The sequence below is a fragment of the Acinonyx jubatus genome, chromosome B3 (genome assembly GCF_027475565.1).
Source record: "Acinonyx jubatus isolate Ajub_Pintada_27869175 chromosome B3, VMU_Ajub_asm_v1.0, whole genome shotgun sequence".
Taxonomy (NCBI): Eukaryota; Metazoa; Chordata; class Mammalia; order Carnivora; family Felidae; genus Acinonyx; species Acinonyx jubatus.
In genome coordinates, this window is record NC_069386.1 from 40,678,796 (window position 1) to 40,701,026 (window position 22,231).

A 22,231-nucleotide genomic window follows, 5' to 3' on the forward strand; every position below is an offset into this window, starting at 1 on the left:
GGGTGATGAAAGTAATGGGGTTCAATTATATTATCTCTCTACTTTTGTGTATGCTTGAATTTACCCTATTAAAAGGTTTAAGAAACAACCATAAGGTAAACTTTTATTTAAAGATTTTGAAGTTCTCTCATTTCATCTTTTTAATCAAATATTACTAGATTATCTGATCATCAGATTAATTCTTCTGAGTATCAATACAAAGGTTTTTCCCCCTAGATTTTCCTCAGTTTTATCACTGAGCAAACAGACTGTATTAGGAGAGGGAAGCCATACAGAGAAATTACAGACTATGATTAAGCAATGGTGTTGATAATCCAAATCAATAAAACTTTGACATAAAGCTTAAAGGCAAATTGAAAAAATCAAGTAGGGTAGTGAGGTAATAAGTATGTCACCTACCTTCCACAGTGGACACTTGAACAAGTCAAACAGACCCAGGGGCTTTTGTTGGACCGGCACACTAATAAAAAGAAAAATACACAATATACCAATTGTATCATGTTATTTCCCAGTTTCTCCCCTAATCTATAATATCATATCCTGTGATTAAGTTATAAATTCCATGGCTGCTTAGGTGTACTGAAATCCTAAATCCTTGCTTTGTGAGTGCATGTACACAGAATGGCTGCCTAATTAAAGTTACACTGAAAAGAACTGAAATGCATGTCCACAGCAGCTGCTCATTTTAATTGTTGACTCAAACAGTTCAATCACAAGTTAAGAACATACACATTTTTCCTTTATTACTTATTCACTTTTACCAGTCTCCAACAAGCTAATGACAGTCTATTTTCTCTTAAAAACATTTTTTAAGTCTAACTTTTTAATCACATGTCTTTGCCAGGCAGATTATATACTAATATAAATGACAATTCTTTCAGTTTACTTAGTTGGAGACAAAGCCTAAAGATACAATTAGGAAGACTAAACCCAGCTCTTCCCAGATGAATGTCTTGGTTGCATGAAATTCAATTCTAAATAGGACAACTGCATATAATTCTTGCTGAGGGTAAATCAGGACATTATTTTAGTTTATTATAAGGATGGGACAGGCAAGAAAAGCATGAAAACTTTTTAAATACTGCTTATAATTTTGCCTACTGTTTACCTATTCAATTAAAAAAAAGCCCAATAAACATAACAATGATTTTCAAAAAGAAGAGACACAAAAATCACGTGCAAAGCTATTTCAAAACGCCTATGTTTTACTCAGGCAAAGATATCTACATTGGGGTGGGGAAAGAGGACAAAGAACACGTGTATTTTGAGAAAAGTAGCTTCTCAGGTGACTCCGTAATACAACCCCTTGAGAACCATAAGTCCACCTCCTAGGGGTATGGGAGGGGCACCATGGCACAACCACACACTCAGGAGTATAATAAATCCATTGCCTGGCACACAGTGTGTACTCAGTAAACATCTGTTGAAAGTTCAAATTTCCTAGTTTAAGCTCCTCCAAATCCTGGTCCTTACTGTACTATTCTTGCCTTACACATTACAACAGGCCTTTCTGGCTGGTAAGAAAAACTGACCAAAACTTGAAATGAGGTTAATCAAGAACCATTGGCCTTTTCAACATGTAATGAAGCATTAAGAGGTCCTCCCAAAGATTTTAATTATAGTACTACTGTTTGACTACTGTTTATTGTTGATTAGGACCCAAATTCTATGAAGTTAGAGGTAAACAGGTAGATTTTTGAGATGTATCTGTCCAGCACACTCCAAAAGTAATGGTTTTACTACTATATAGGACATTAACCAATTTTACATCAAGTTTAACAATTTATTTCAATGTTCTTTCTTCAATATCTACATGCACTCAATTCCTCAAATGCTCTTAAAATCAGCTTTATCATCCTGCTGTTTCCTTCATTAATGAGTTAAATAAATCTCTGACATACATTCATTCTATATTTGTATGGCAGGGAAGAGGTGGGCAAGGAATAGGAAAGCACAGTGATACACTGCCCAAGGGATTCTGCTTGTCTGGCCAACACAGGGCTCTAACCTTTCTTGAATATGAAAGCTTTGTGTGGTAAAATTTCCTTCCAGCAGGCAAGGTTCCTACCTTTCCTTAATGCATTAACACCTTTACAGTAACTGCCAGGGCCATCCTGAAGGCATTTGAGGTTTTTACTTGATTGGGTCCAATTTTATTATACGTGGCATGTAAGCCACATGACCAAAAGGCCATGAAGAATTCTAGCCAAACTACTAACAGCAATTATTATAGGCAGGTACATGAGAAGACTATATTTGAGGGGAGACTGTTAGCTTTTCATTTGTACACCCCCATGGTATTTGATTTATATCAACAGGAATATGATGTTTTTATAGTTTGAAAAGAAAGTTCTAAAGTATATATTTTTTAAAGGAAAATAAATTAGAACACAGCTTACTCAAAACAGGTATTCATGGTTTGAGATATAACTGGAGGACTGAAAAACCATGAATACTATAACTTTGTTCCTCCAGCAAATCTTTTTCTCTTATTAAATACTAAGAAACACATAACTCAATCGGGGGTGGGGGGAGCTGCTGAAGTTTAGTATTAACCTGAAATAAGTAATTATGTTACAACAGTAAGTTTAGGCCCAAGTTTTTAACTATCTAGAGTTTGTTTTCATTTTAATTATGGAAACTTTTTTTCCTCTTTTAAATGAGAAAAAAATCTAGAGTAATATCACTATCACTTTGGTGTGTTTTCTACTAAGTATTCCTTTTTCCTCCTTATAGTTGGAAATATACACACAGCACATACAACTTTATAAACTAATTTCTCCACTGTCAGCATATTAAATGCATTTCTGCATGCTGATGAATTTAGAACAACATATTCTACATCTTGTGTTATAACATCTCAATTAACTCAAAAAGTTTTATTAGCTTTTTAATTTCTCAATATCAAATTTTAAAATAGCAAATTTTGCCCTGAGGCTAGGGCAAAAAGAAATGGGAGTAACTACTTAATGGGTATAGAGTTTATTTTGAGATGATGAAAATGTCCCAGAACTAGATAGAGGTCATGGCTGTAGATGTACTAAATGCCACTGAATTTTTCACTTTAAAATGGTTACTTTTGTTATGTGAATTGTACCTCAATAAAATAAATAAGTAGGTAAATAAACAGGTATGTTACACAGGGATGAAGAAAGAGAATAAAAGAAAATAAAGTATTGACTTTCAGAAATACTGCAAAAAGTGACTGTGCCTTTTAATAAAACTCAAAAAAGACTTCACTTCCTAAGTTAAGAAACCTGACTTCTTCTAACATGAATCTTTACAGTAAGAAGGTTGGTCTTGGCTATTTAAATGACAGTGCTTTCTGAGGGCTTAATACTTTAACACCAAAAAAATACCTGAAAGCTAAAAAACTATAGAGAATAGGGTATGATGAGACATTCTGAAGCCACTTATTGCACTGTGTTGGGGAACAGTCACCATTTGTACATACCTTATCCAAATTAAAAACCTTTTTTAAAAAAAATTTTATGTTCATTTCTTTTTGATAGAGACAAAGACAGAGAGAAAGAGAGAGAGAGCATGAGCAGGGGAAGAGGAGAGAGAGGAGACACAGAATCCAAAGCAGGCTCCAGGCTCTGAGCTGTCAGCAGAGCTCAACACGGGGTTCAAACTCACGAGCCATGAGATCATAGCGTGAGCCAAAGTCGGACATTTAACTGACTGAGTCACCCAGGCACTTCCAAACAAGGAACCTTTAATGTACCCCATTGTAGGGGTACATTAAACTAACTTTCAATTGTTGTTGAGAACAAGACATAGCATGAATAAAAGAACACTACAAATAATTTTAAAATTATTTATTTTATCACCTTAAGGGGCACTATCTTATTATAAAAGGTAGTCTCAATTTGTAGGCAGATGAGTTTCAAAAGTTTACCTGTAGGATGAACATATTTTCCATGGAAACAGTATTAGAAGTTTCCCAGGCTCTTCTATAAAATGCTAGATGAACCATAATGTAACTGAAATAATATACAGTTGACCCTTGAACAATGCAGGGAGGGTTTAGGGTCCCAACCCCACACAGTCAAAAATCCATATATAACTTTTGACTCCCCAAAAACTTAACTACTAATAGCCTATAGTTGACTGTAAGTGTTAGTGATAACATAAACAGTCCATTAACATATATTTTGTATGTTATGTAAGAGTAAGCTAAAGAAAATATTAAGAAAACCATGAGAAAGCACATTTACAGTACTACACTATATTTACTGAAAAAATCCACATATAAGTAGACCCACATAGTTCAAACCTGTGTTGATCAAGGGTCGACCATATATATACATATATATGTTTTTTTTTTAAAACACAACCCCACAGAGTTGATAAAAATGTTTTTAAGCTATGAATATTCATACTATCTATTCAGTGAAAAATAAAAATATTAAACTGAAGAGGTTTTATTTTTTTAAATCTTAAATGCTAGAACTTGACAGAAACAGTTATAAGGATAGAAACTTATAGAAGTTTAAAAAGATAAATCTAAGAACTTATTAGAGCTCTTTTTATTACACCTAATTATACTTAAAGGTGATATCAAGGCAAGGAAGTCAGGTGGTGTATTTCTCAGTTACACTTGGCCACGACAGAGTCACTGGATCTCATAAATGGAGTTTTGCCTTTACTCAGATTATAAAATGTCCTCAAAGTTACTCTTTCTTTCACCAATCTCTCCAATTTATTTGGATTCTTCCAACTGTAAGCTAAGCTTGGGCATCTCAGCTCAGAGGTTGGTACTAACTAGGCTCCCTCTACTCTCCTCCTTCAACTATGGCATCACAACCTTCCTCTGGCCCTGTTCTCACCTCAGCCACAAACTCTACAGTTTGGCAAAAGGGCCTTTTTGGAGGTAGAGAGTCTTGATCTTCTCCTGGCTAGAGCCAGTCTCCAGAAGGTAGAAGCTATAACACATATGCTGAGAGGGGTGAAGGAGCACCAGCCTCTAAAACATGCTCATGCCAGATCTTCTTCCTAAAAGCCCCAAAGTTTTAACTCTCCTGGAAACCAGGAGGTGAGAACTAATAGGGCACACAGGCAGAGGGAAGGCATCCAAGTGATCTATGACCAAAATGATTTTATTTCTTAACTACTTTTGCAAAAGGAATGGTAGTGTGCTCCTTTATCAAGAGATAAAGAAAGGCAGAAAACTAGGGGCCCATTTTGTGCTTAAAGGGTCATTTACACACAAATGTTTTCAGCTTGTGTTCTGAAGACAAGGAGTTCGTTCACAAGACAAGATGGCATCCACATTGAATACAACGTTCTTTCCACATAACCACTGATCTCCAATATCCTTAGTACTCACTACCTAGAACCTAATAATATACAGTACATTTGATATTCAAAGCCTATCAACAACTCTCATGAAATTCTAAAAATGTTTTTAATAAAACATCATGCACCAATGCTTATGATACAACTTAGTCACTGTTTCTACCCACAAAATAGTTCAAGCATACAGCACTGACAGGCAAGCCACCTATAGTGCATCCATTACTCACTAGTTGCTTCAACTCAAAGTGAGGCTCTTTACCTTCTTAAGAATTCAGAAAGGTGAGGATCCAATGACCAAGATTCTAGTCCTGGTTCTACCATTACTAGAACCAGAGAACTCCTGAGAATATCAGGAGTGTCTGGGTGGCTCAATCGGTTATGTGTCTGACTCTTCATCTCAGGGCCATAAATTCAAGACCCTCATTGGGCTCAGTGCTGGGAATGGAGCCTACTTAAAAAAATTTTTTTGAGACCATCACTACTATTCTGGGTCTATTTCTTCATTGTAAAATGAAGACTAGGCGATAGGCATGTCCTCTCTAATCATAAAATTAGTCAAAGAATATAAGGAAAAAAATGAAACAATGTCATCTTCCCATATAGGCAGAAGTCTCCCAACTCTACTCTCCACCTAATCTGAAGGCCTAACACAAGGATTAATTGCTAATGTAGTATAAAATTCTAAACCAATGGTTTTCAGCTTTTTTTCCTGCCTCCCACCACTTGAGAGGCGAACACATTCCCACCACATCGCCCATCAGTAACAGCAACTCACTTCAACAGTAAGGGGTAGGAAGTGTAAGTGTATGGAATCACTGTATAAAACTGTTATAAAGTGTATGGAATCACTGTATAAAACTGTTATAGACAAACACGCTGCTATGACAGTAAAACTCAGAACACTACTCCCCCCAAACACACACAAAATTTTTTAAGTGTAGCACTCTAAAAATATTACCAGGCCATAAGAAAACATCCACAATACGGGTTTTTTAAAAAGCAAGTTCAGGGGTGTGTGGGTGGCTCGGTCGGTTAAGCGTCCGACTTCGGCTCAGGTCATGATCTCGCGGTCCGTGGGTTCAAGCCCCGCGTTGGGCTCTGTGCTGACAGCTCAGAGCCTGGAGCCTGTTTCAGATTCTGTGTCTCCCTCTTTCTCTGACACTCCCCTGTTCATGCTCTCTCTCTGTCTCAAAAATAAATAAATGTTAAAAAAAAATTAAAAAAAAAAAGCAAGTTCACTTTTATCTAATTCATATTTATCTAGGACATACTATGTATCAGGCACCATGGCAACCACTTTATGAATATTACTTAATCTAATCCTCTAAAATCCAATAAGGAATATATTATTCTTTGTACAGATAAGCAAACTAAGGCATAGACAAGTTATGTAACTTGCTAAGTTAGTAAGTGACAGAACTGGAAATCAAACTCTGTTTGAAGGCATGGATGGCTATAAAGCAGTAAGTCCAGAAGGTTGTCATATTTTTGGAAAGATTTTATACTATGTGTTTCCGTGTGTATATTATATACCTGTTTACGGAATTTTTAAAGTCTGAAAAGTTATATAGTATATAACTGTTAGTGGTTATGTAAAACAAACGGGATGGGGGATTGGAGCCACATGGGCCTATTTTCTACTACAGTGTTTGAAGTTTTTCAGAAACCATTACTACTTGTATAGTAAAATTTTTAAATGGCTTAAATTTAAAGATGCTGATAATATAAAGTTGTCCTAATGAAACAGACTTCATTCTAAATTATTAAGCATGAGTGGTAAGTTAAATCAAAATCCAAGACTACAACTTACGGGTTTCTAAAAATATAATCAGTGAAAACAAAATTTTTGCAGCTGTTATTCAAAACACACACACATACACATTACACAAAAGTGTCAATAGTAAAAGTGTTATTCCCTGTGAAACTGAAGAACAGAGCAGTATTATCATAAAAATTCTATGAGTATTCCAGTAAATATAAGTAGAACAATATTCTAGGACTAAACCAGCTTACCCTCTAACTAATGTATTTTTAGATATTTAAGAGCAAGGCATATAATCTTCTTTATACCATAAATATTATTTGAACCATATGTTCACAAGCCTATTCTATGCTACAAGTTCTGAAGTCTCTCCTATCTTCAACTCGAATCCTCTGAAATCACTGGGAGAAAAGAGTTGGTAAAGTCACATAAAGACAGCAGGAACTGGGCCACAATGTAGTCCAGAAAAGAAGAAATCCAGCTATACTAATCAAATGCCAAAGGTGCCAGAGCAGTTTGAACACAGCCAAAATCATGGTCTGTCACACCCCATCACCCAATGCTGCTCATTCTGGGAGTGGGCATCGGGTTCCCAAGGAACAGAGAAATAGGAGAGTTCTCTTAAAAAGCAATGGGAGGTGCCAAGGGCCAAAGGAGTAAGCCTGGGAGACTAGGCAGAGGTCCAAATACTAGAGGGAGAGGAGGAGGAGGGAGGAAGGAGGGTGCAGAGGAGGAGGAGGAGAAGATGATGATGGTGACGACGATGACCACCAAGCATGAGCATCAAATCCAAACGGGAAAGAAGTGGCAGGGAGGGACTCAAGGCCAAGATCACAGAACAAAGAGTTCAGGGCCAAGGCAGGGAAAACAATTATGAAGCAAAGCATACCTTGGTCACCTTTCCACTTTGCCCCATAAGAACCTTTTCTACCTTCCTCCTTCTGGCAGCTCTCTCCTGCTCACTCCCCTTCTTATTCAAGACTAGCAATCCATTAATCTCTCCTGAATCATTAAATAAGTAAATTGTTTTCTGGTAAAGTCACGGTTCAGTATTTCTCATAATCCTTCTCTCCTGTTTAATGGCCCTGTGATAGATTAAAGATAGCCACAAATACTTTCACTGAAATTCCTTCCATCGAGAGGTAGGTCTATGTCCTCATTCTTTGAATTTGGCAGGCTCTGTAACTGCCCTGATCAACTGAATATAAGAGAAGAGACTCTGTATCCATTTACAAGTCCAGACCTTAAGAAACTGACAGCTTACTCTTGATATTACTTGGAATGCTTACTCTTAGAAAAGCCAGCCACCATCTAAGGAGTCTGATCATCCTGAGACCAACGTACTATGAGAAACCCACACCACATGGAGAGATATTGGAGAATATGATACCATGGGATCAGGGGTTGGAAAGGGAGAGAGACTATGGAGCACAGAAGCACCAGACATGTGAATTAAGCCATCTTGGAAGAAGACGGCTCCAGCCCTAGGTACTCCATAAGATGCAACACAAGCCAAGTTCCTCCTGAATTCCTGATTCACAAAATCATAAGCAACATAAAATGGTTGCTTTAAGCTATTAACATGTAGCTTTGTTATGCAGCAGTAGATACCAGAAAACCACATCTAGAAAGAGAGCTATCAGTGATATAGCATCCATCACTCACACCTACCAAACTCACTGGAATGATTGACATTGTTTAAGAGAAGTGAGGATGGGAACCTTCAAAAGGTTCTACCCATAGGAATCAAAATTATATAAAGGCTAGACTATCCTCTCTGCAATAGAGGTAGTAAGAGAGTAAAGACATGGTGGTCTATCATCAACTAAACTGCCATCATCTCTGGGACTGGCTCTTTCTATATCCTCTCAATATTTTAATAACTCAAATCCAGATGTGCTGTCACTACCATAAGACAACCTAACTCTTATTTGAGCACAAAAATCACTTCTAATGTTGCCCTATATTATAAAAACAAACTTCAAATTTCAAAAACACTATTCCCATAGCAACCCCAAATTCTGAATAAAGATTCTTATGGAAGTGTTACGGACACTTGCAAGAATTCCTTTTCTCTCCTTTAAAACTACAAAGCCTCGGGGCACCTGGGAAGCTTGGTCAGTTAAGGGTCCAACTTTCTTTTTTTTTTCTTTTTTTTTTTGTTCTTTTTAAATGTTTACTTATTTTTGAGAGAGAGCGAGACAGAGCATGAGCAGGGGAGGGGCAGAGAGAGAGGCAGATAGAGAATCTGAACCAGGGCACAGGCTCCAGCTGCCAGCACAGAACCCAACGCAGGGCTCGAAGCCACGAACTGTGAGATCATGACATGAGCCGAAGTTGGAGGCTTAGCTGATTGAGCCGCCCAGGCACCCCAAGAGCTTATCCTTCTTTTTTTTTTTTTTTTTTGGTCTCTCTGGATTATTTTTTTTTAAGTTTATCTATTTATTTTGAGAGAGAGAGTGAGCAAGCAAGCAGGGGAGGGCAGACAGAGAGGGAAAGAGAAGGTCCCAAACAGGTTCTGTGCTGGGACCAAAGCAGGGCTCAAACTCACGAACCATGAGATCATGACCTGAGCTGAAGCCAAGATGGGAAGCTTAACCAACTGAGCCAGCCGGGCATCCCCAGGAATATGTTCTTTAATAAGCATTCTGGGTAACCTCAGATTTTACTGAAGGTTCGATTGGAAAAACTGAATAGTTATGAATGAATACTCTCTCTGTTTCCAATTCTATCTTTGCTCTAAGAGTTCTAACATACTCCTCAGCCAGCCTGACTTGATCCCTATCTTACTCAGCAATGTCTGATCCCAGGCCTTTCTAGCTGGGATCAAGAGTCCCCCCCATCCTATCTAGAATGCCAAGATTTCTGAGGAAGTACTCACACTTTTTTCTCTTGGATTTGAGAAAATTGCTGCATGGCCAGCCTAGAAGAAGGAGGAGGAAAAGGACGGGCACAATGGCCAGAACTCTTTTCTATATCATTTGGGTTGAACCTAGGCAGAGGCCTTGATCATCTGCCCTTGACTCAACCCTGCCAAAAGAAATCTTCCTTCTTTAACACAAAAAATACACCAAATGATTAGGTTAACCCTTATAGGAATGTAGCTGTTATTCTAAAGACTCAAAATAAACATGTTAAGAGGTCATGTGACATAATGAAGCAAGCATGGGCTTCATAACCAGCAGTTTTACGTTTACCTTCTAGCTTTACCATTGTTTTATTCTGTTACCTTAAGAGGCTGGTTCCAGAGCTAGCTTCTTCATCTGGAATAAAGGACAAACACCACCTCAACCTCACATGGCTATGGTAAAGATTTCCTAAGACAAAAGATACAAAGTGCACAGCAAAGGACCTAACAAAGAGACAGCACCAGTGACTGTCAGTTTTATTTCCCTCAAAAATGTATTAAAAAGAATAAAATGGCTGCCAGGGGTTAATTCTGGTGGCTGCTATTATATATAATACAGTTAACATATGTCCACATATACCATGAGTACCAATTCTCAGAATTTTTTCCCTTAGTTTACACTCACTAAAAGGAATTGCAGCTGACAATTCTTTTTCATAAAAAAATTCAAATACATAAGTCACATTAAAGTCAGCAAAAATCCCTCAGAAACCCCTCCTATATCTGACCTAAAATTATAATATTCAAAACATCAAATGAAAGAGGTAAAATAGTCAATTTTAAGAAGTTTATTTCAAAACTGATTGAAGTACGATAACCACCTTAATGTCAGAATCATTAAATTTTATATATCCAATGTAAAAGAAATATACTGTGTTTAGAAAGCAAATGCATTTTAGATGTACATTTTGAGAGATGTGCAAAGAGGTTTAAATAACTTAATGACACAGATAAAATATTTAAGTACAGAAACAACTTAAGTGTCAAAACCACACTGAAATACACTCAACTCAAAGGTATTTAGAACAGAGATTATATGATGGCTCACCAATCTAATCAAGCAAAATATACCTTGGGTATTCCAATATCCAATACAATGCACTAAGCCAAGTCATTTAAAAAATTTTTTAATTTGGGGCGCCTGGGTGGCGCAGTCGGTTAAGCGTCCTACTTCAGCCAGGTCACGATCTCGCGGTCCGTGAGTTCAAGCCCCGCATCGGGCTCTGGGCTGATGGCTCAGAGCCTGGAGCCTGTTTCCGATTCTGTGTCTCCCTCTCTCTCTGCCCCTCCCCCGTTCATGCTCTGTCTCTCTCTGTCCCAAAGATAAATAAACGTTAAAAAAAAAAATTAAAAAAATTTTTTTTAATTTATTTATTTTTAATGAAGTATAGTTGACACACAATGTTACATTAGTTTAAGGTATACAACAGTGATTCGACAACTCTATACTATATCACCACAAGTATAGCTACCATCTGTCATCATACAACACTATTACAATACCACTGTACATGCCCTATGCTTTACCTTTCATCCCCATGACTTAAACATTCCGTAACTAGAAACCTGTACCTCCCAGTCCCTTTCACCCATTTCCCTGTCTCTCCACCCCTCCCCTCTGGCAACCACTAATCTGTTCTCTGTTTATGGGGTCTGTTTCTGCTTTGCTTGTTTGTTTTGCTTTTTAGATTCCACACATAAGTGAAATCATATGGTACTTGTCTTTCTGACTTACTTCACTTAGCATTATACCTTCTAGGTCCATCATGTTGCTACAAATGCCAAGATCTCATTATTTTTGATGGCTGAGTAATATTCCAGAGAGAGAGAGAGTGTGTGTGTATAAAACATCTTTTTTACCCATTCATCTATCAGTCCACACTTGAGTTGCTTCCTTATTTTGGCTACTCTAAGTAACACTGCAATAAACATGGGGGTATATATATCTTTTCTGAATTAGTGTTTTCATTTTCTTTGGGTAAACAAAAATATTTTTTTTAAGTTTCCAACTCTTTTTTAGCAAATTTCTTTTTAGCAAAGAAGAAAATAGGAATGATTTTAAATCACACCAAATTAAATATATGGTGTTCAGCCTATTTTTATGAACCAGTAGGCTAAAATTTAATTCCTCTTTATCCACCTTATTACCAGATTCTCTTTAAGCAGTGTCCCTGGGGCGCCTGGGTGGCTCAGTCAGTTAAGCGTCCAACTCTTGGTTTCAGTTCAGTTCATGATCTCACGGTTCATGAGTTTGAGCCCTGCATCAGGCTCTCTGCTGTCAACACAGAGCCCGCTTCAGATCCTCTGTCCCCCTCTCTTTGCCCTTCCCCAGCTCAAGTTCTCTCTCCCTCTCAAAACTAAACAAACATTAAAAAAAAAAAAAAAAAAAAAAAAAAAGCCAAGTCTTTGGCTCTTTGACGCTAATTTTGAGACTGTGCTCTAACCTACTTTTCCAACCTTTTCCATGTCAGGACATGCACAGAAAATGATCAACATCTGTATGGCACATGCACATAAACTCAAAAGGCTTCTCTTAACCAAAAGTGATCTATTGGGAGGCTACAGCCACCCTTAGGCTGAGGGAATCATTACCTCAACACATGTATAATTCATTCATGGTCCCTGTGATGGGAAACTGTACTAGCCAACGTTTTACATGATTATCTACTAATGTAGGAAGAAGTCTTCCTCCTGCTGCAATGCCCACGTATTGGAACAAAAGACTGGAAGTCCTCAGCCACCTGAGAGGGCCAGCAGCATTATCTGGGAATCCAAGAAGCCATTCCTTTGAAAATCTGCAGTTTATAATGTTGACTAATGCTCTGAGACCATCAGAGAAAACAGATGCCCAAATATCCACTTCTGTCTCATCCAATGCAATTCTATAACCCCAGAGAGTGGCCAGTCAGCAGTACAACTTGAAGGAAACTAACACGAATTAAGAGAAAGAAAGAAGTCCCAGAAACAGTTCAGTCTGCGTACTCAGGTGGTAAAATAGCATTGATTAGCATGCACAAGGAGCAGTCAACTGCTTAAAATGAAACTGGGCCCAGAACACATATGATTAGCTATTATGTACTGACTAAAAATGTTTCCAAGGCCACTTAGAGCTCTCTGATTTCAAGGTTTCTCAAACAGAAAAATAATTACAACACAGTATTTCCCTTCAACAGCCTTAAATACAATTGTAAGGCCAAAGCAGATGGGAAGACATGAGCAGGCAGGCAAACAGGTTGAGATATAATTATAAAATGACTTACACATTACTGCTCACACAACTAAAAAGTTAAAATTTCCAATACGCTTGATACAAAAGCATATTTGTACAAGGTTATTAATTGAAACATTATTTGTAATTGTAAAACATTGGAAACAACCTAAATATAGGAGCCAAAACACAGGAGAATTGTTGAATTCACTGTGACCCATCCAAAGATGGAGTACTATGAAGCTGTTAAAAAATAATACAGAGGGGTGCCTGGGTGGCTCAGTCTGTTGAGCATCCAACTTCAGCTCAGGTCATGATCTCACAGCTCATGAGTCTGAGCGCCATATCACGCTCTGTGTTGACAGCTCAGAGCCTGAAGCCTGCTTCAGATTCTGTGTCTCCTTCTCTCTCTCTGCCCTTCCCAGCTTGTGCTCGCTCACTCTCTCTATCAAAAATAAACAAACATTAAAGAAAATTCTTACAAACATAAAATGATATACAGGGTATACTGTTAAATAAAAGAGGCAAAGTCCAGCGCAGTCTGTGCTGCCAGTGCAGAGCCCTACATGGGGCTTGAACCCATGAACCGCGAGATCATGACCTGAGCCAAAACCAAGAGTCCCACTTACCGAACTGAGCTACCCAGGCACCCCCGCCCCCCAACCAGTATAGCTTTAACTTTTGGAACCATGCTAATGTTTTATACATTCAAAAAGTAAAATAAAAATCAGCCTTGAAAGAAAAGTGAAAAAAATCCAAAATGGGAATCAAATGCAAATGAACCCAAATGTAAATCAAATAAATAAGTTTATTAAAAGACAGAAAGTAACCTAAGTGGCTTTTGAGCATAATACTTTATATATTGTCAGTATACAGATAAACATAACTATAAACAAATACTGAACTCTAGTTAAAAGGGGTTTTCTTTACAATGGTATGGGTTAGCAGTTCTGGAACTACTTTCTCTGATTATGGCACACAGAACAAATAAGTACATATACTGAGGAAAATGAGAACCAGATTTTCAATGTCAGAGAAGAGCATTGCAAATATGAAAAGGCTGTTGAAGGGAAATACTGGGCAAGACCAGACCTGTGTTGTTGAATTGGAATTATAAGGATTAATATGAACTCACACACACATACACACACACACACACATATAGACATGTGCATTTATTTATATTTCTTAGCTCTTATCTGCTGAGAGATCCTAGTTTACAAACATCACTCCCACTAAACAGAATAAGGAATACTTGGAAAAATGGCTGACTCCGAGGCTGGGGAAGGCTGAGTATAAGACGAGACTGGAGTATCCTGCTGTGTCAGAAAGTAAGAAAGAGCTCAAAGAACAATTAGGGACATGTCAAAACTATAGCTTAAGTTGCCCCACTAGTCATATATGCTAATATGAGCCTCAAATTATAACAGTATCACAGAATAAAATTAAAAAAATCTATGAGTCCATACTAATACAATAAATGAATAAATAAATAGGTGGGAGAGAAAGGAAAGCTCTTCTTTACAGAATACTAATATATTTAGAAGAAATACAAATTAAAAATTCAACATCGTAAAAAAAAATTCAACATCTCGCAACCATCCTACTAATAAGTGATTCAGTCAAGAATCATCAATGGATGCTAAATTATTGGGTGAAAGCTTGGAAGAGCATATACACACAAATTCTAAAGGACCTCCGAAAAAGATACTAATAGCAAAAGGAAAAATAGTAACTTTACAGTGGAATAACGTTGTAAATATGACCTTAATACTGGAAGCTAACATTACCAAAAATGAGACAAACCAACATCATATACCTCTTGATAGGATGTCCTGAAAAGACACATTACTTTTGTAGTAGTCCTATGAAAAAAGTGCATGACCTGAATCTAATCATGAGAAAATATCAGAAAAACTCAAATTGAAGTACATTTTAAAAAATAATTGGCCTGTATTCTTTAAAAATACCATGATCTGAAAGATAAAAGCCAAGAAACGGTTCCAGATTAAAGAAAACTAAAGAGTTATGACAACAAAATGAAATGCATGATCCTGGATTAGATCTGAGGTAGCTAGGTAGGTGTAACACAAAGGAAAAGTGCTGTAAAGGACATACATAAGGGACATTATTGGGACCAATGGAGAAATCCGAATATGGAATGTGCATACCATTAATATTCTATCAGTATTAATGTCCTGTTTTCACCAATATCCTACACTTACTGAAAAGAAACTCCTTGTTCTTAGAAAAAACACAAACTAAAGTATTTATTGACAAAGAAGCATTTTATCTGCAAATTACTCAGGGGGGGAAATATACAAACAGAGGGTGCATACATAAATGATAACACAAATGGGGTAAAATGTTAATGATTGGTGAGTCTAGGCAAAGACTCTTAACCATAGAGAACTGATGGTTAACAAAGAGGGGAGGGAATGGGTTAAATAAGCGATGGGGATTAAGGAGGGCACTTGTTGTAATGAGCACTGGGTGTTGTTTGAAAGTGTGGAATCATTAAATTCTAAACCTGAAACCAGTATTACACTGTATGTTAACTAACTGGAATTTAAATAAAACCTTGGGGGAAAAAAAGTACATGGGAGTTCTTTGTACTATTCTTAGCAATGTGTCTTTAAGTGTGGAATTATATCAAAATACAAGTTTTGGGAGATTAAAAAAATTTTATTCTTTACTTCCAATTCAGGACACACTTTTTGGGGCACCTAGATGGTTCAGTCAGTTAAGCATCCGACTTCGGCTTAGGTTTGTGGGTTCGAGCCCCACGTTGTGCTCTCTGCTGTCAGCAAGGAGTCCGCTGGCTTCAGATCCTCTGTCCTCCCCCCTCTCTCTCTGCTGCTCCCTCTCTCTCTCTCTCTCTCAAAATAAATAAATACACTTTTAAAAAGTTAATAAATTTAAAAAGAACACACTTTTTTTAAAATACCAAAACACAAGGAACAAGGCTAAATTACCAATGCGCAGAGCCAAAGAGTTTTATGAACCCAGCATTAACTCCACTATATTGATGATGAACTAATCCAGTAAAAATATTACAACATATTAAATGTAGTAGCCCAAAGGACCTTACAACTTTCTTTTACATATTCAAAGTCTGGAGTGCGATTTGGTTTCCTAAGCAGAGTCAAAAAACCCCTCTGGTCTACCTAGTTTTTCTGCTGACTCTAATAGAAACAATATCTTGCTCTGTCCATCAGAGAAGGTAAATCTGAGTTTGAATTTTTACTCAAATAGAGTAAGGCAAAAGTTCAGTCTCAGTGATTTAACTATCTGAATGATAATTAGTAAGATCCATTTTTGATAGGACAAAGATCTTGCCCTAAAAACAGATTTAAAATATTTCATTTAAAAATAGACACCAAATTAAACATGGCAGACCAACTTCTCTCTAATCTCCTGTTCCTAACATCCCACTAAAATGACAAAAAAGGAATTAAACTGATAATAATTCACAAGGATAAAGAGAACATGTGAGGCAACCAAAGCACACAAAAGATTTCAACATGTTTTTGGAAGTCAGGAAGAAGTTAGAGGAGCTTTAAGAATCTTAGTAGTGCAAAGGAAGCTACAGCCTAACTGCCAGCAGAAAAGAATGCAGACAGGAGGTGGCCCTGGGCTCAGGGACACTAGGCACAGCAGACAGCAGGAGAAGGACAGGATTGAAAACAATGGATCTAAGGGCTGTAAGGAACAACTGAATCATGAAACTTCCTACACCCTGATGTCAGAACATTCGTGGCCAGGTGTATAGCCTGGGAAAACTGGAAAACTGAAAAACTGAATAGAGCTAAAAAAAAGTTCTCATAGAGACATCTTCAGTGTCACCTCCAATGAAAAAAGTTCCCCTTACCTCATAGCAAAGCCAAATATAAACAAGCCCCATCAACTCACGAAGCTTTTTAGTGCCTCACTCTTGTATGAAGACAGACAGACAAAGATTAAACAAATCCTTGAAAAAACCCCTAGTCTGAATCGTTTTAAAAGAAAGGGACACCTGGCTGGCTCAGGCGGTAGAGCATGCAACTCTGGACCTCAGGGTCATGAGTTCAAGCCCCATGTTAGGCACAGAAATTACTGAAAAGAAAAAAGAAAAGAAAAGAAAAGAAAAGAAAAGAAAAGAAAAGAAAAGAAAAGAAAAGAAAAGAAAAGAAAAGAAAAGAAGGAAGAAAGGAAGAAAGAAAGGGAAGGAAGGAAGAACGAACGAACAAGAGGAATCCAGAGGAAACAAATAATGTTGTAGCACAGAAGCACAGAAAAACTTTAAAACAAATTCTAAAACTCTGGAGTAATAGAAGATACTGCAGAAAAGCAAAAGGATATATGAAGAGGCAATGGTCAGAAAAATGAGAAAAAGCTCTTGAAAATTAAAAATATGATTATCAAAATTCAATAAAAAGGATAGAAGAAAAAATTAAGGAAATATTTCAGGAACTGGAGCCAAAGGGCAAAGAAATAAAAAGATAAGAAAATTGAAAGTTCTATCCAGGACAACCAACATTCAATTAATAGGAGTTCCAGAAAGAAAAAAGAACAAATTGAGAGATATGAGTATGGGAAGATAAGTATGCTATCAAACACGGACACTGAAAGGCCCCTTCAGTACCCATCACAATAAAAGAAAAACTACCCATACCAACACATATCACTCTGAGATTTCAGAACACTAAGGATAAAAAGAATATCCTAAAAGCATCCAGAAAAAGAATAAAAGGATATACACTATGTGAAGTCTTAATAATCAGAAAGGCATCAGGTTTCTCAACAGCAACACTGGAAGCCTAGAAACAACACTTTCCTATTTCTCAGAGAAAAATCTTTTCTAACTAATAGTCTATAGTCAGTCAAGCAATCAAGTATGAAGGTGGAATAAAAGTGTCAGGCTTGCATGGGGTCAAAAATCTGCCTTCTATGTGGAGGGGGCTGTATAACATACTCCAACAAAAGTCTAATAAACCAAGAAAGAAAAAGAAATGGGATCCAGGAAATGGGAGATCTCAGTGACAAGAGAACAGCAAGGGAATAATAGGATAAAATAGGATAAAAAGTGCACAGTAGGCCTAGAGAACAATCTGTTCAAATAGGAGCAAGAAGGCCCTGGAAAAGAGGTCTTCAGAAAAAAAATAATAATACTAAGAGATTGTCTGCTTAAGTGCTTGAAAAAAAATATTCATAGACATTTGACAAATTTAGAAGTAAATCTGGGAGAAATTTTGTAGAAGGCAAATTTTTTAAGAAAGGCAATTATTAACTCAAGGAAAAATAAAATTCTGGACAAGAAAGAAAAAGTACTCTCCATATTAACCAAAACTTGTACTCTAACTATATTGAGAAATGCAAAAATGGGCAGAAAGGAGGGTGGAACAAACACTAGTGTCCCCATTTACCAGAGCAAGATGTCAAGAGATAAAGCCTAAAAGCAATAAATTAAGAAATAACAATGTATTACTTAGAAGTATACAGGTATTTACCTGCATGAGAGAGAAAACTAAATGGACCTTAAAGTGGTTGTCTATGGCAGTAAAATTGAGGGCAGAGGGGAGGGAAATTGCTGCTGTGTTTTAAACCTTTGGCTACTATGACTTAATTATGTACATGTATTACTTTTTGAAAACATGAATTAATCTTTAAAAGGTAAATTGACAAAGTCCTATCAATTCATGTAACTGCCCAAACCATTTTTTCATCTTTAAGAAATAGCATGTCTAAAAGTTATTACATGGCACTTAGTGATGTATGGAATTGCTGAATCACTATACTGTACACTTGAAACTAATATAAAACTGTATGTTAACTATACTGGAATTAAAAAATTTTTTAAATCTCTTACATGACATAAAATTTACAATAGCAACTTATCATATGAGGTGTGTTAGGCACACAGTGAATTCCCTATATACTACAAGTAGAATTTGCAGAGCTAATTGTATGTGTTTTTTACTAGAGAATATAATTTCAAAACTGGCCAAAACGTGTCATCTATATGTTAGCAGATCCAGTTACCTACAGAGCTAGAAAAGAGAGGGCATCTGGTCTTGCTGACTTCCCACATAGAGGCAAATTTTGATCCATAAGGCTGGTCCCCTCACCTGAGATTAAATGCTCAAGCATTTTAATCTATTTTGAAATTTCTGTAATCAGTTTTCAACATCAAATGCAAACAACATATGGAAATAATGTATGTGAAACTATATAAGCCAAACAGTAATGCATTAAATAAAATTGTTATTAGTCATTCTATCACAAACTCTGACTTCTTCAGACCTATTTTGGTGAAAAACCTAATGAAGCTATTATGTATGCTACATCTACCCTACCAGCCTTCAGCTAACTGCTGGAACTGTGCCCCTACCTCCAAATGAGGGGAAAGGGTAGTGGGGAGGAGGATTAAAACTACTAAAGCCAAAGCAGATTACCAAATCTAGAGTCAAAATGGGCCACTTTTGCCTTTGGAAGACCAGACACAAATAACTACAGAAAAATTACCAAGAGTTTATATTTATATCGTTTCAAAAATAACTTCCCCTATGAAGCAGATAATGCAGAATGAAAACAAAAGCCATGCATCACTTAAGAATAATTCTGATGGGGCACCTGGGTGGCTCAGTCAGTTAAGTGTCTGACTTCGGCTCAGGTCATGATCTCACAGTTTGTGAGTTCGAGCCCTGCGTCGGGCTCTGTGCTGACAGCTCAGAGCCTGGAGCCTGCTTCAGATTCCATGTCTCCCTCTCTCTCTCTGCCCTCCCCTGCTTGTGCTCTGTCTCTCCCTCTCAAAAATAAATAAACATTTACAAAAAAAGAATAATTCTGACATCCAATTTTTCCATTTATTTCACATAGCAAGATCTAATCTATTCCATGCTTTTGCCAATAAACTGAGTAAGCAAATCCAATGGTAGTGAGATCTTCAAAAGAAAACAATCAGGTCATAAATATAAACACCACACAACTATTATTTCATAAGAGCAAGTATATGCAATACAAGACTCATATATATACGTGTGTACATATATGAATATTTATAATTCATATTTATAAATAAATAAAATAAGTAAGAAGTTTAAGAACCTCCCATTGTCAAAGACTTTACTCAGAGAACAGGTTTAATATCTGCATTGTATAATTCTCTTCCTAGTTTTCTGTGGTTACATAATAAAGGAAAGCAGTAAAGCACAAAGGGGTGGGGGTGGGGAACACCACACTTGTATTTACTGGTATGCTGGGAATCTCTTCATTCTCCAAAAATCAGTGTGACTATTTATGAAAAAATGGAAAGAAAAACTATAAAATGGGCACATACTTATATTCTGCCTAAGGGGCTAGATACCAAATATTACAGAAAATAGGCACCTGCAAACTCCAACAGCTGTTCTAATTGTTTAACAAAAAACAAGAGTTGGAATTTTTTAAAAAATAGTAGACCCAAATCTAAAATCTGACCCACATTTCCCCAAAATATCTATTAGTTGTTCAAAGAAGAAAAACCCACAAAAGCCTAAAAAATGTTTTTAAATGAGGCTCTAAAAAGACTACAAACAAACAAAACACTTAAAATAACTGAATGTAACTGATGTAGTAAAGCTCTCAAGTTAAACTCTCATGTCATGAATGTTTGATGTCTGGCAACTACTGCACACCCATAAGGTAAAACTTGAGTCCTTAGTCGGTGCAGAGCAATTTCTCCAATGTTAACACATCTCACAATTAACATTCAAAATAACTTTAAAATTTTTTAATATTTATTTATTATTTTTGAGAGAGACAGAGCACAAGTTGGAGGGGGAAGAGAGAGAGGGAGGCACAGAGTCTGAAGCAGGCTCCAGGCTCTGAGCTGTCAGCACAGAGCCCAACATGAGGCTCAAACCCTCAAACCATGAGATCATGACCTGAGCAGAAGTCAGAGGCTCAACCAACTGAGCCACCCAGGCTCCCCTAACATTCAAAATAATTTAAGTGGAAGCTAGAGTTAATCTCAAATAAATCAAAGGACGTTTAACAGTGTGGCATTAAAATTAAAAGATTATCAATCAATAACCTAAGTACTGGACCCAAGAACTCTAAGAATGATTGACAGATTGATTGATGGATGTTTATTTATTTTTGAGAGAGAAACAGACAGACTGTGAGGGGGGTAGGGGCAGAGAGTAGGAAACACAGAATCCAAAGCAGGCTCCAGGCTCTGAGCTGTTAGCACAGAGCCTGACACAGGGCTCAAACCCATGAACTGTGAGATCATGACCTGAGCCAGTCAGACACTTAACCGACTGAGCCACCCAGCCACGCCAGCAACTAACTCTAAGTTTTAAATAGAAGTTCTTTTTTTAAAAAATATTACATTAAAGCATTTCTCTAACATGGTATCTATCAATTTTTCCAAAACATTCTAGAGCAAAAACTGTTTCCTTGAAATTTCAGTATGATCTTCAAAAACTTTGACCAAAACATTACCATCCCAATATTGTGCAACAAATGTTCAAAACAAAGGAATGAACAATAATCTATTATTATACAATAAGTGTAGTATCTTACAAGCAGTTAAATTAAACCTGTAGGAATATGACAGTTAATCACCAGCCTGCTCTTTCTGATGATGAGATAGTACAAGAACAGTCTATAAAATGAAGAGTCTTCAGGGTAGGTCAAGGATAAACAGGCAAACAGATGTTTACAAAGCTGTCTTAAACCTAACTAGAAAAAATATCAGGACTGAATGTCTACTCAAGATGGAAAACGGCCCACTGATAGAACTATTCAATCCTAAAGCACAGTACAAAGTCTTCACATAAAAACCAGTTGGTTGTATCTTTTCAAAGATACAAGCTAGTTCATATTGTAAAAATAAACTTTGAATTCCCACCTTGTATTTATTAATCATGAAGCATTTAGCTAACACAAACACTAAGACAACTATAAACTTCAATGTCTAAGTTTAATTTCAACAATAGTTTTCAAAATCTGAAATGGCTTAAGTTCATCTGCATTTTATACATCTGTAAATAACACACATACATACTTTTCAATATTTAAGAGAGGG

General features: G+C 36.8%; 1 protein-coding gene across 12 annotated transcripts in view; it reads right to left on the reverse strand.

Annotated features, from left to right (window-relative positions):
* Window positions 1-22,231, reverse strand: part of USP3 (ubiquitin specific peptidase 3) — a 105,935-nt gene that overhangs the window by 74,585 nt on the left and 9,119 nt on the right. For 9 of the 12 annotated variants that reach the window (XM_053223912.1, XM_053223911.1, XM_053223918.1 and 6 more), the window contains one exon: window positions 400-460. In XM_053223912.1, the coding sequence (XP_053079887.1) occupies window positions 400-460 (61 nt within the window). Of the gene's footprint in view, window positions 1-399; window positions 461-10,260; window positions 10,327-22,231 lie in introns of those variants that run through there. The other 3 variants (XM_027067464.2, XM_053223913.1, XM_015085547.3) reach the window with 2 other exon arrangements.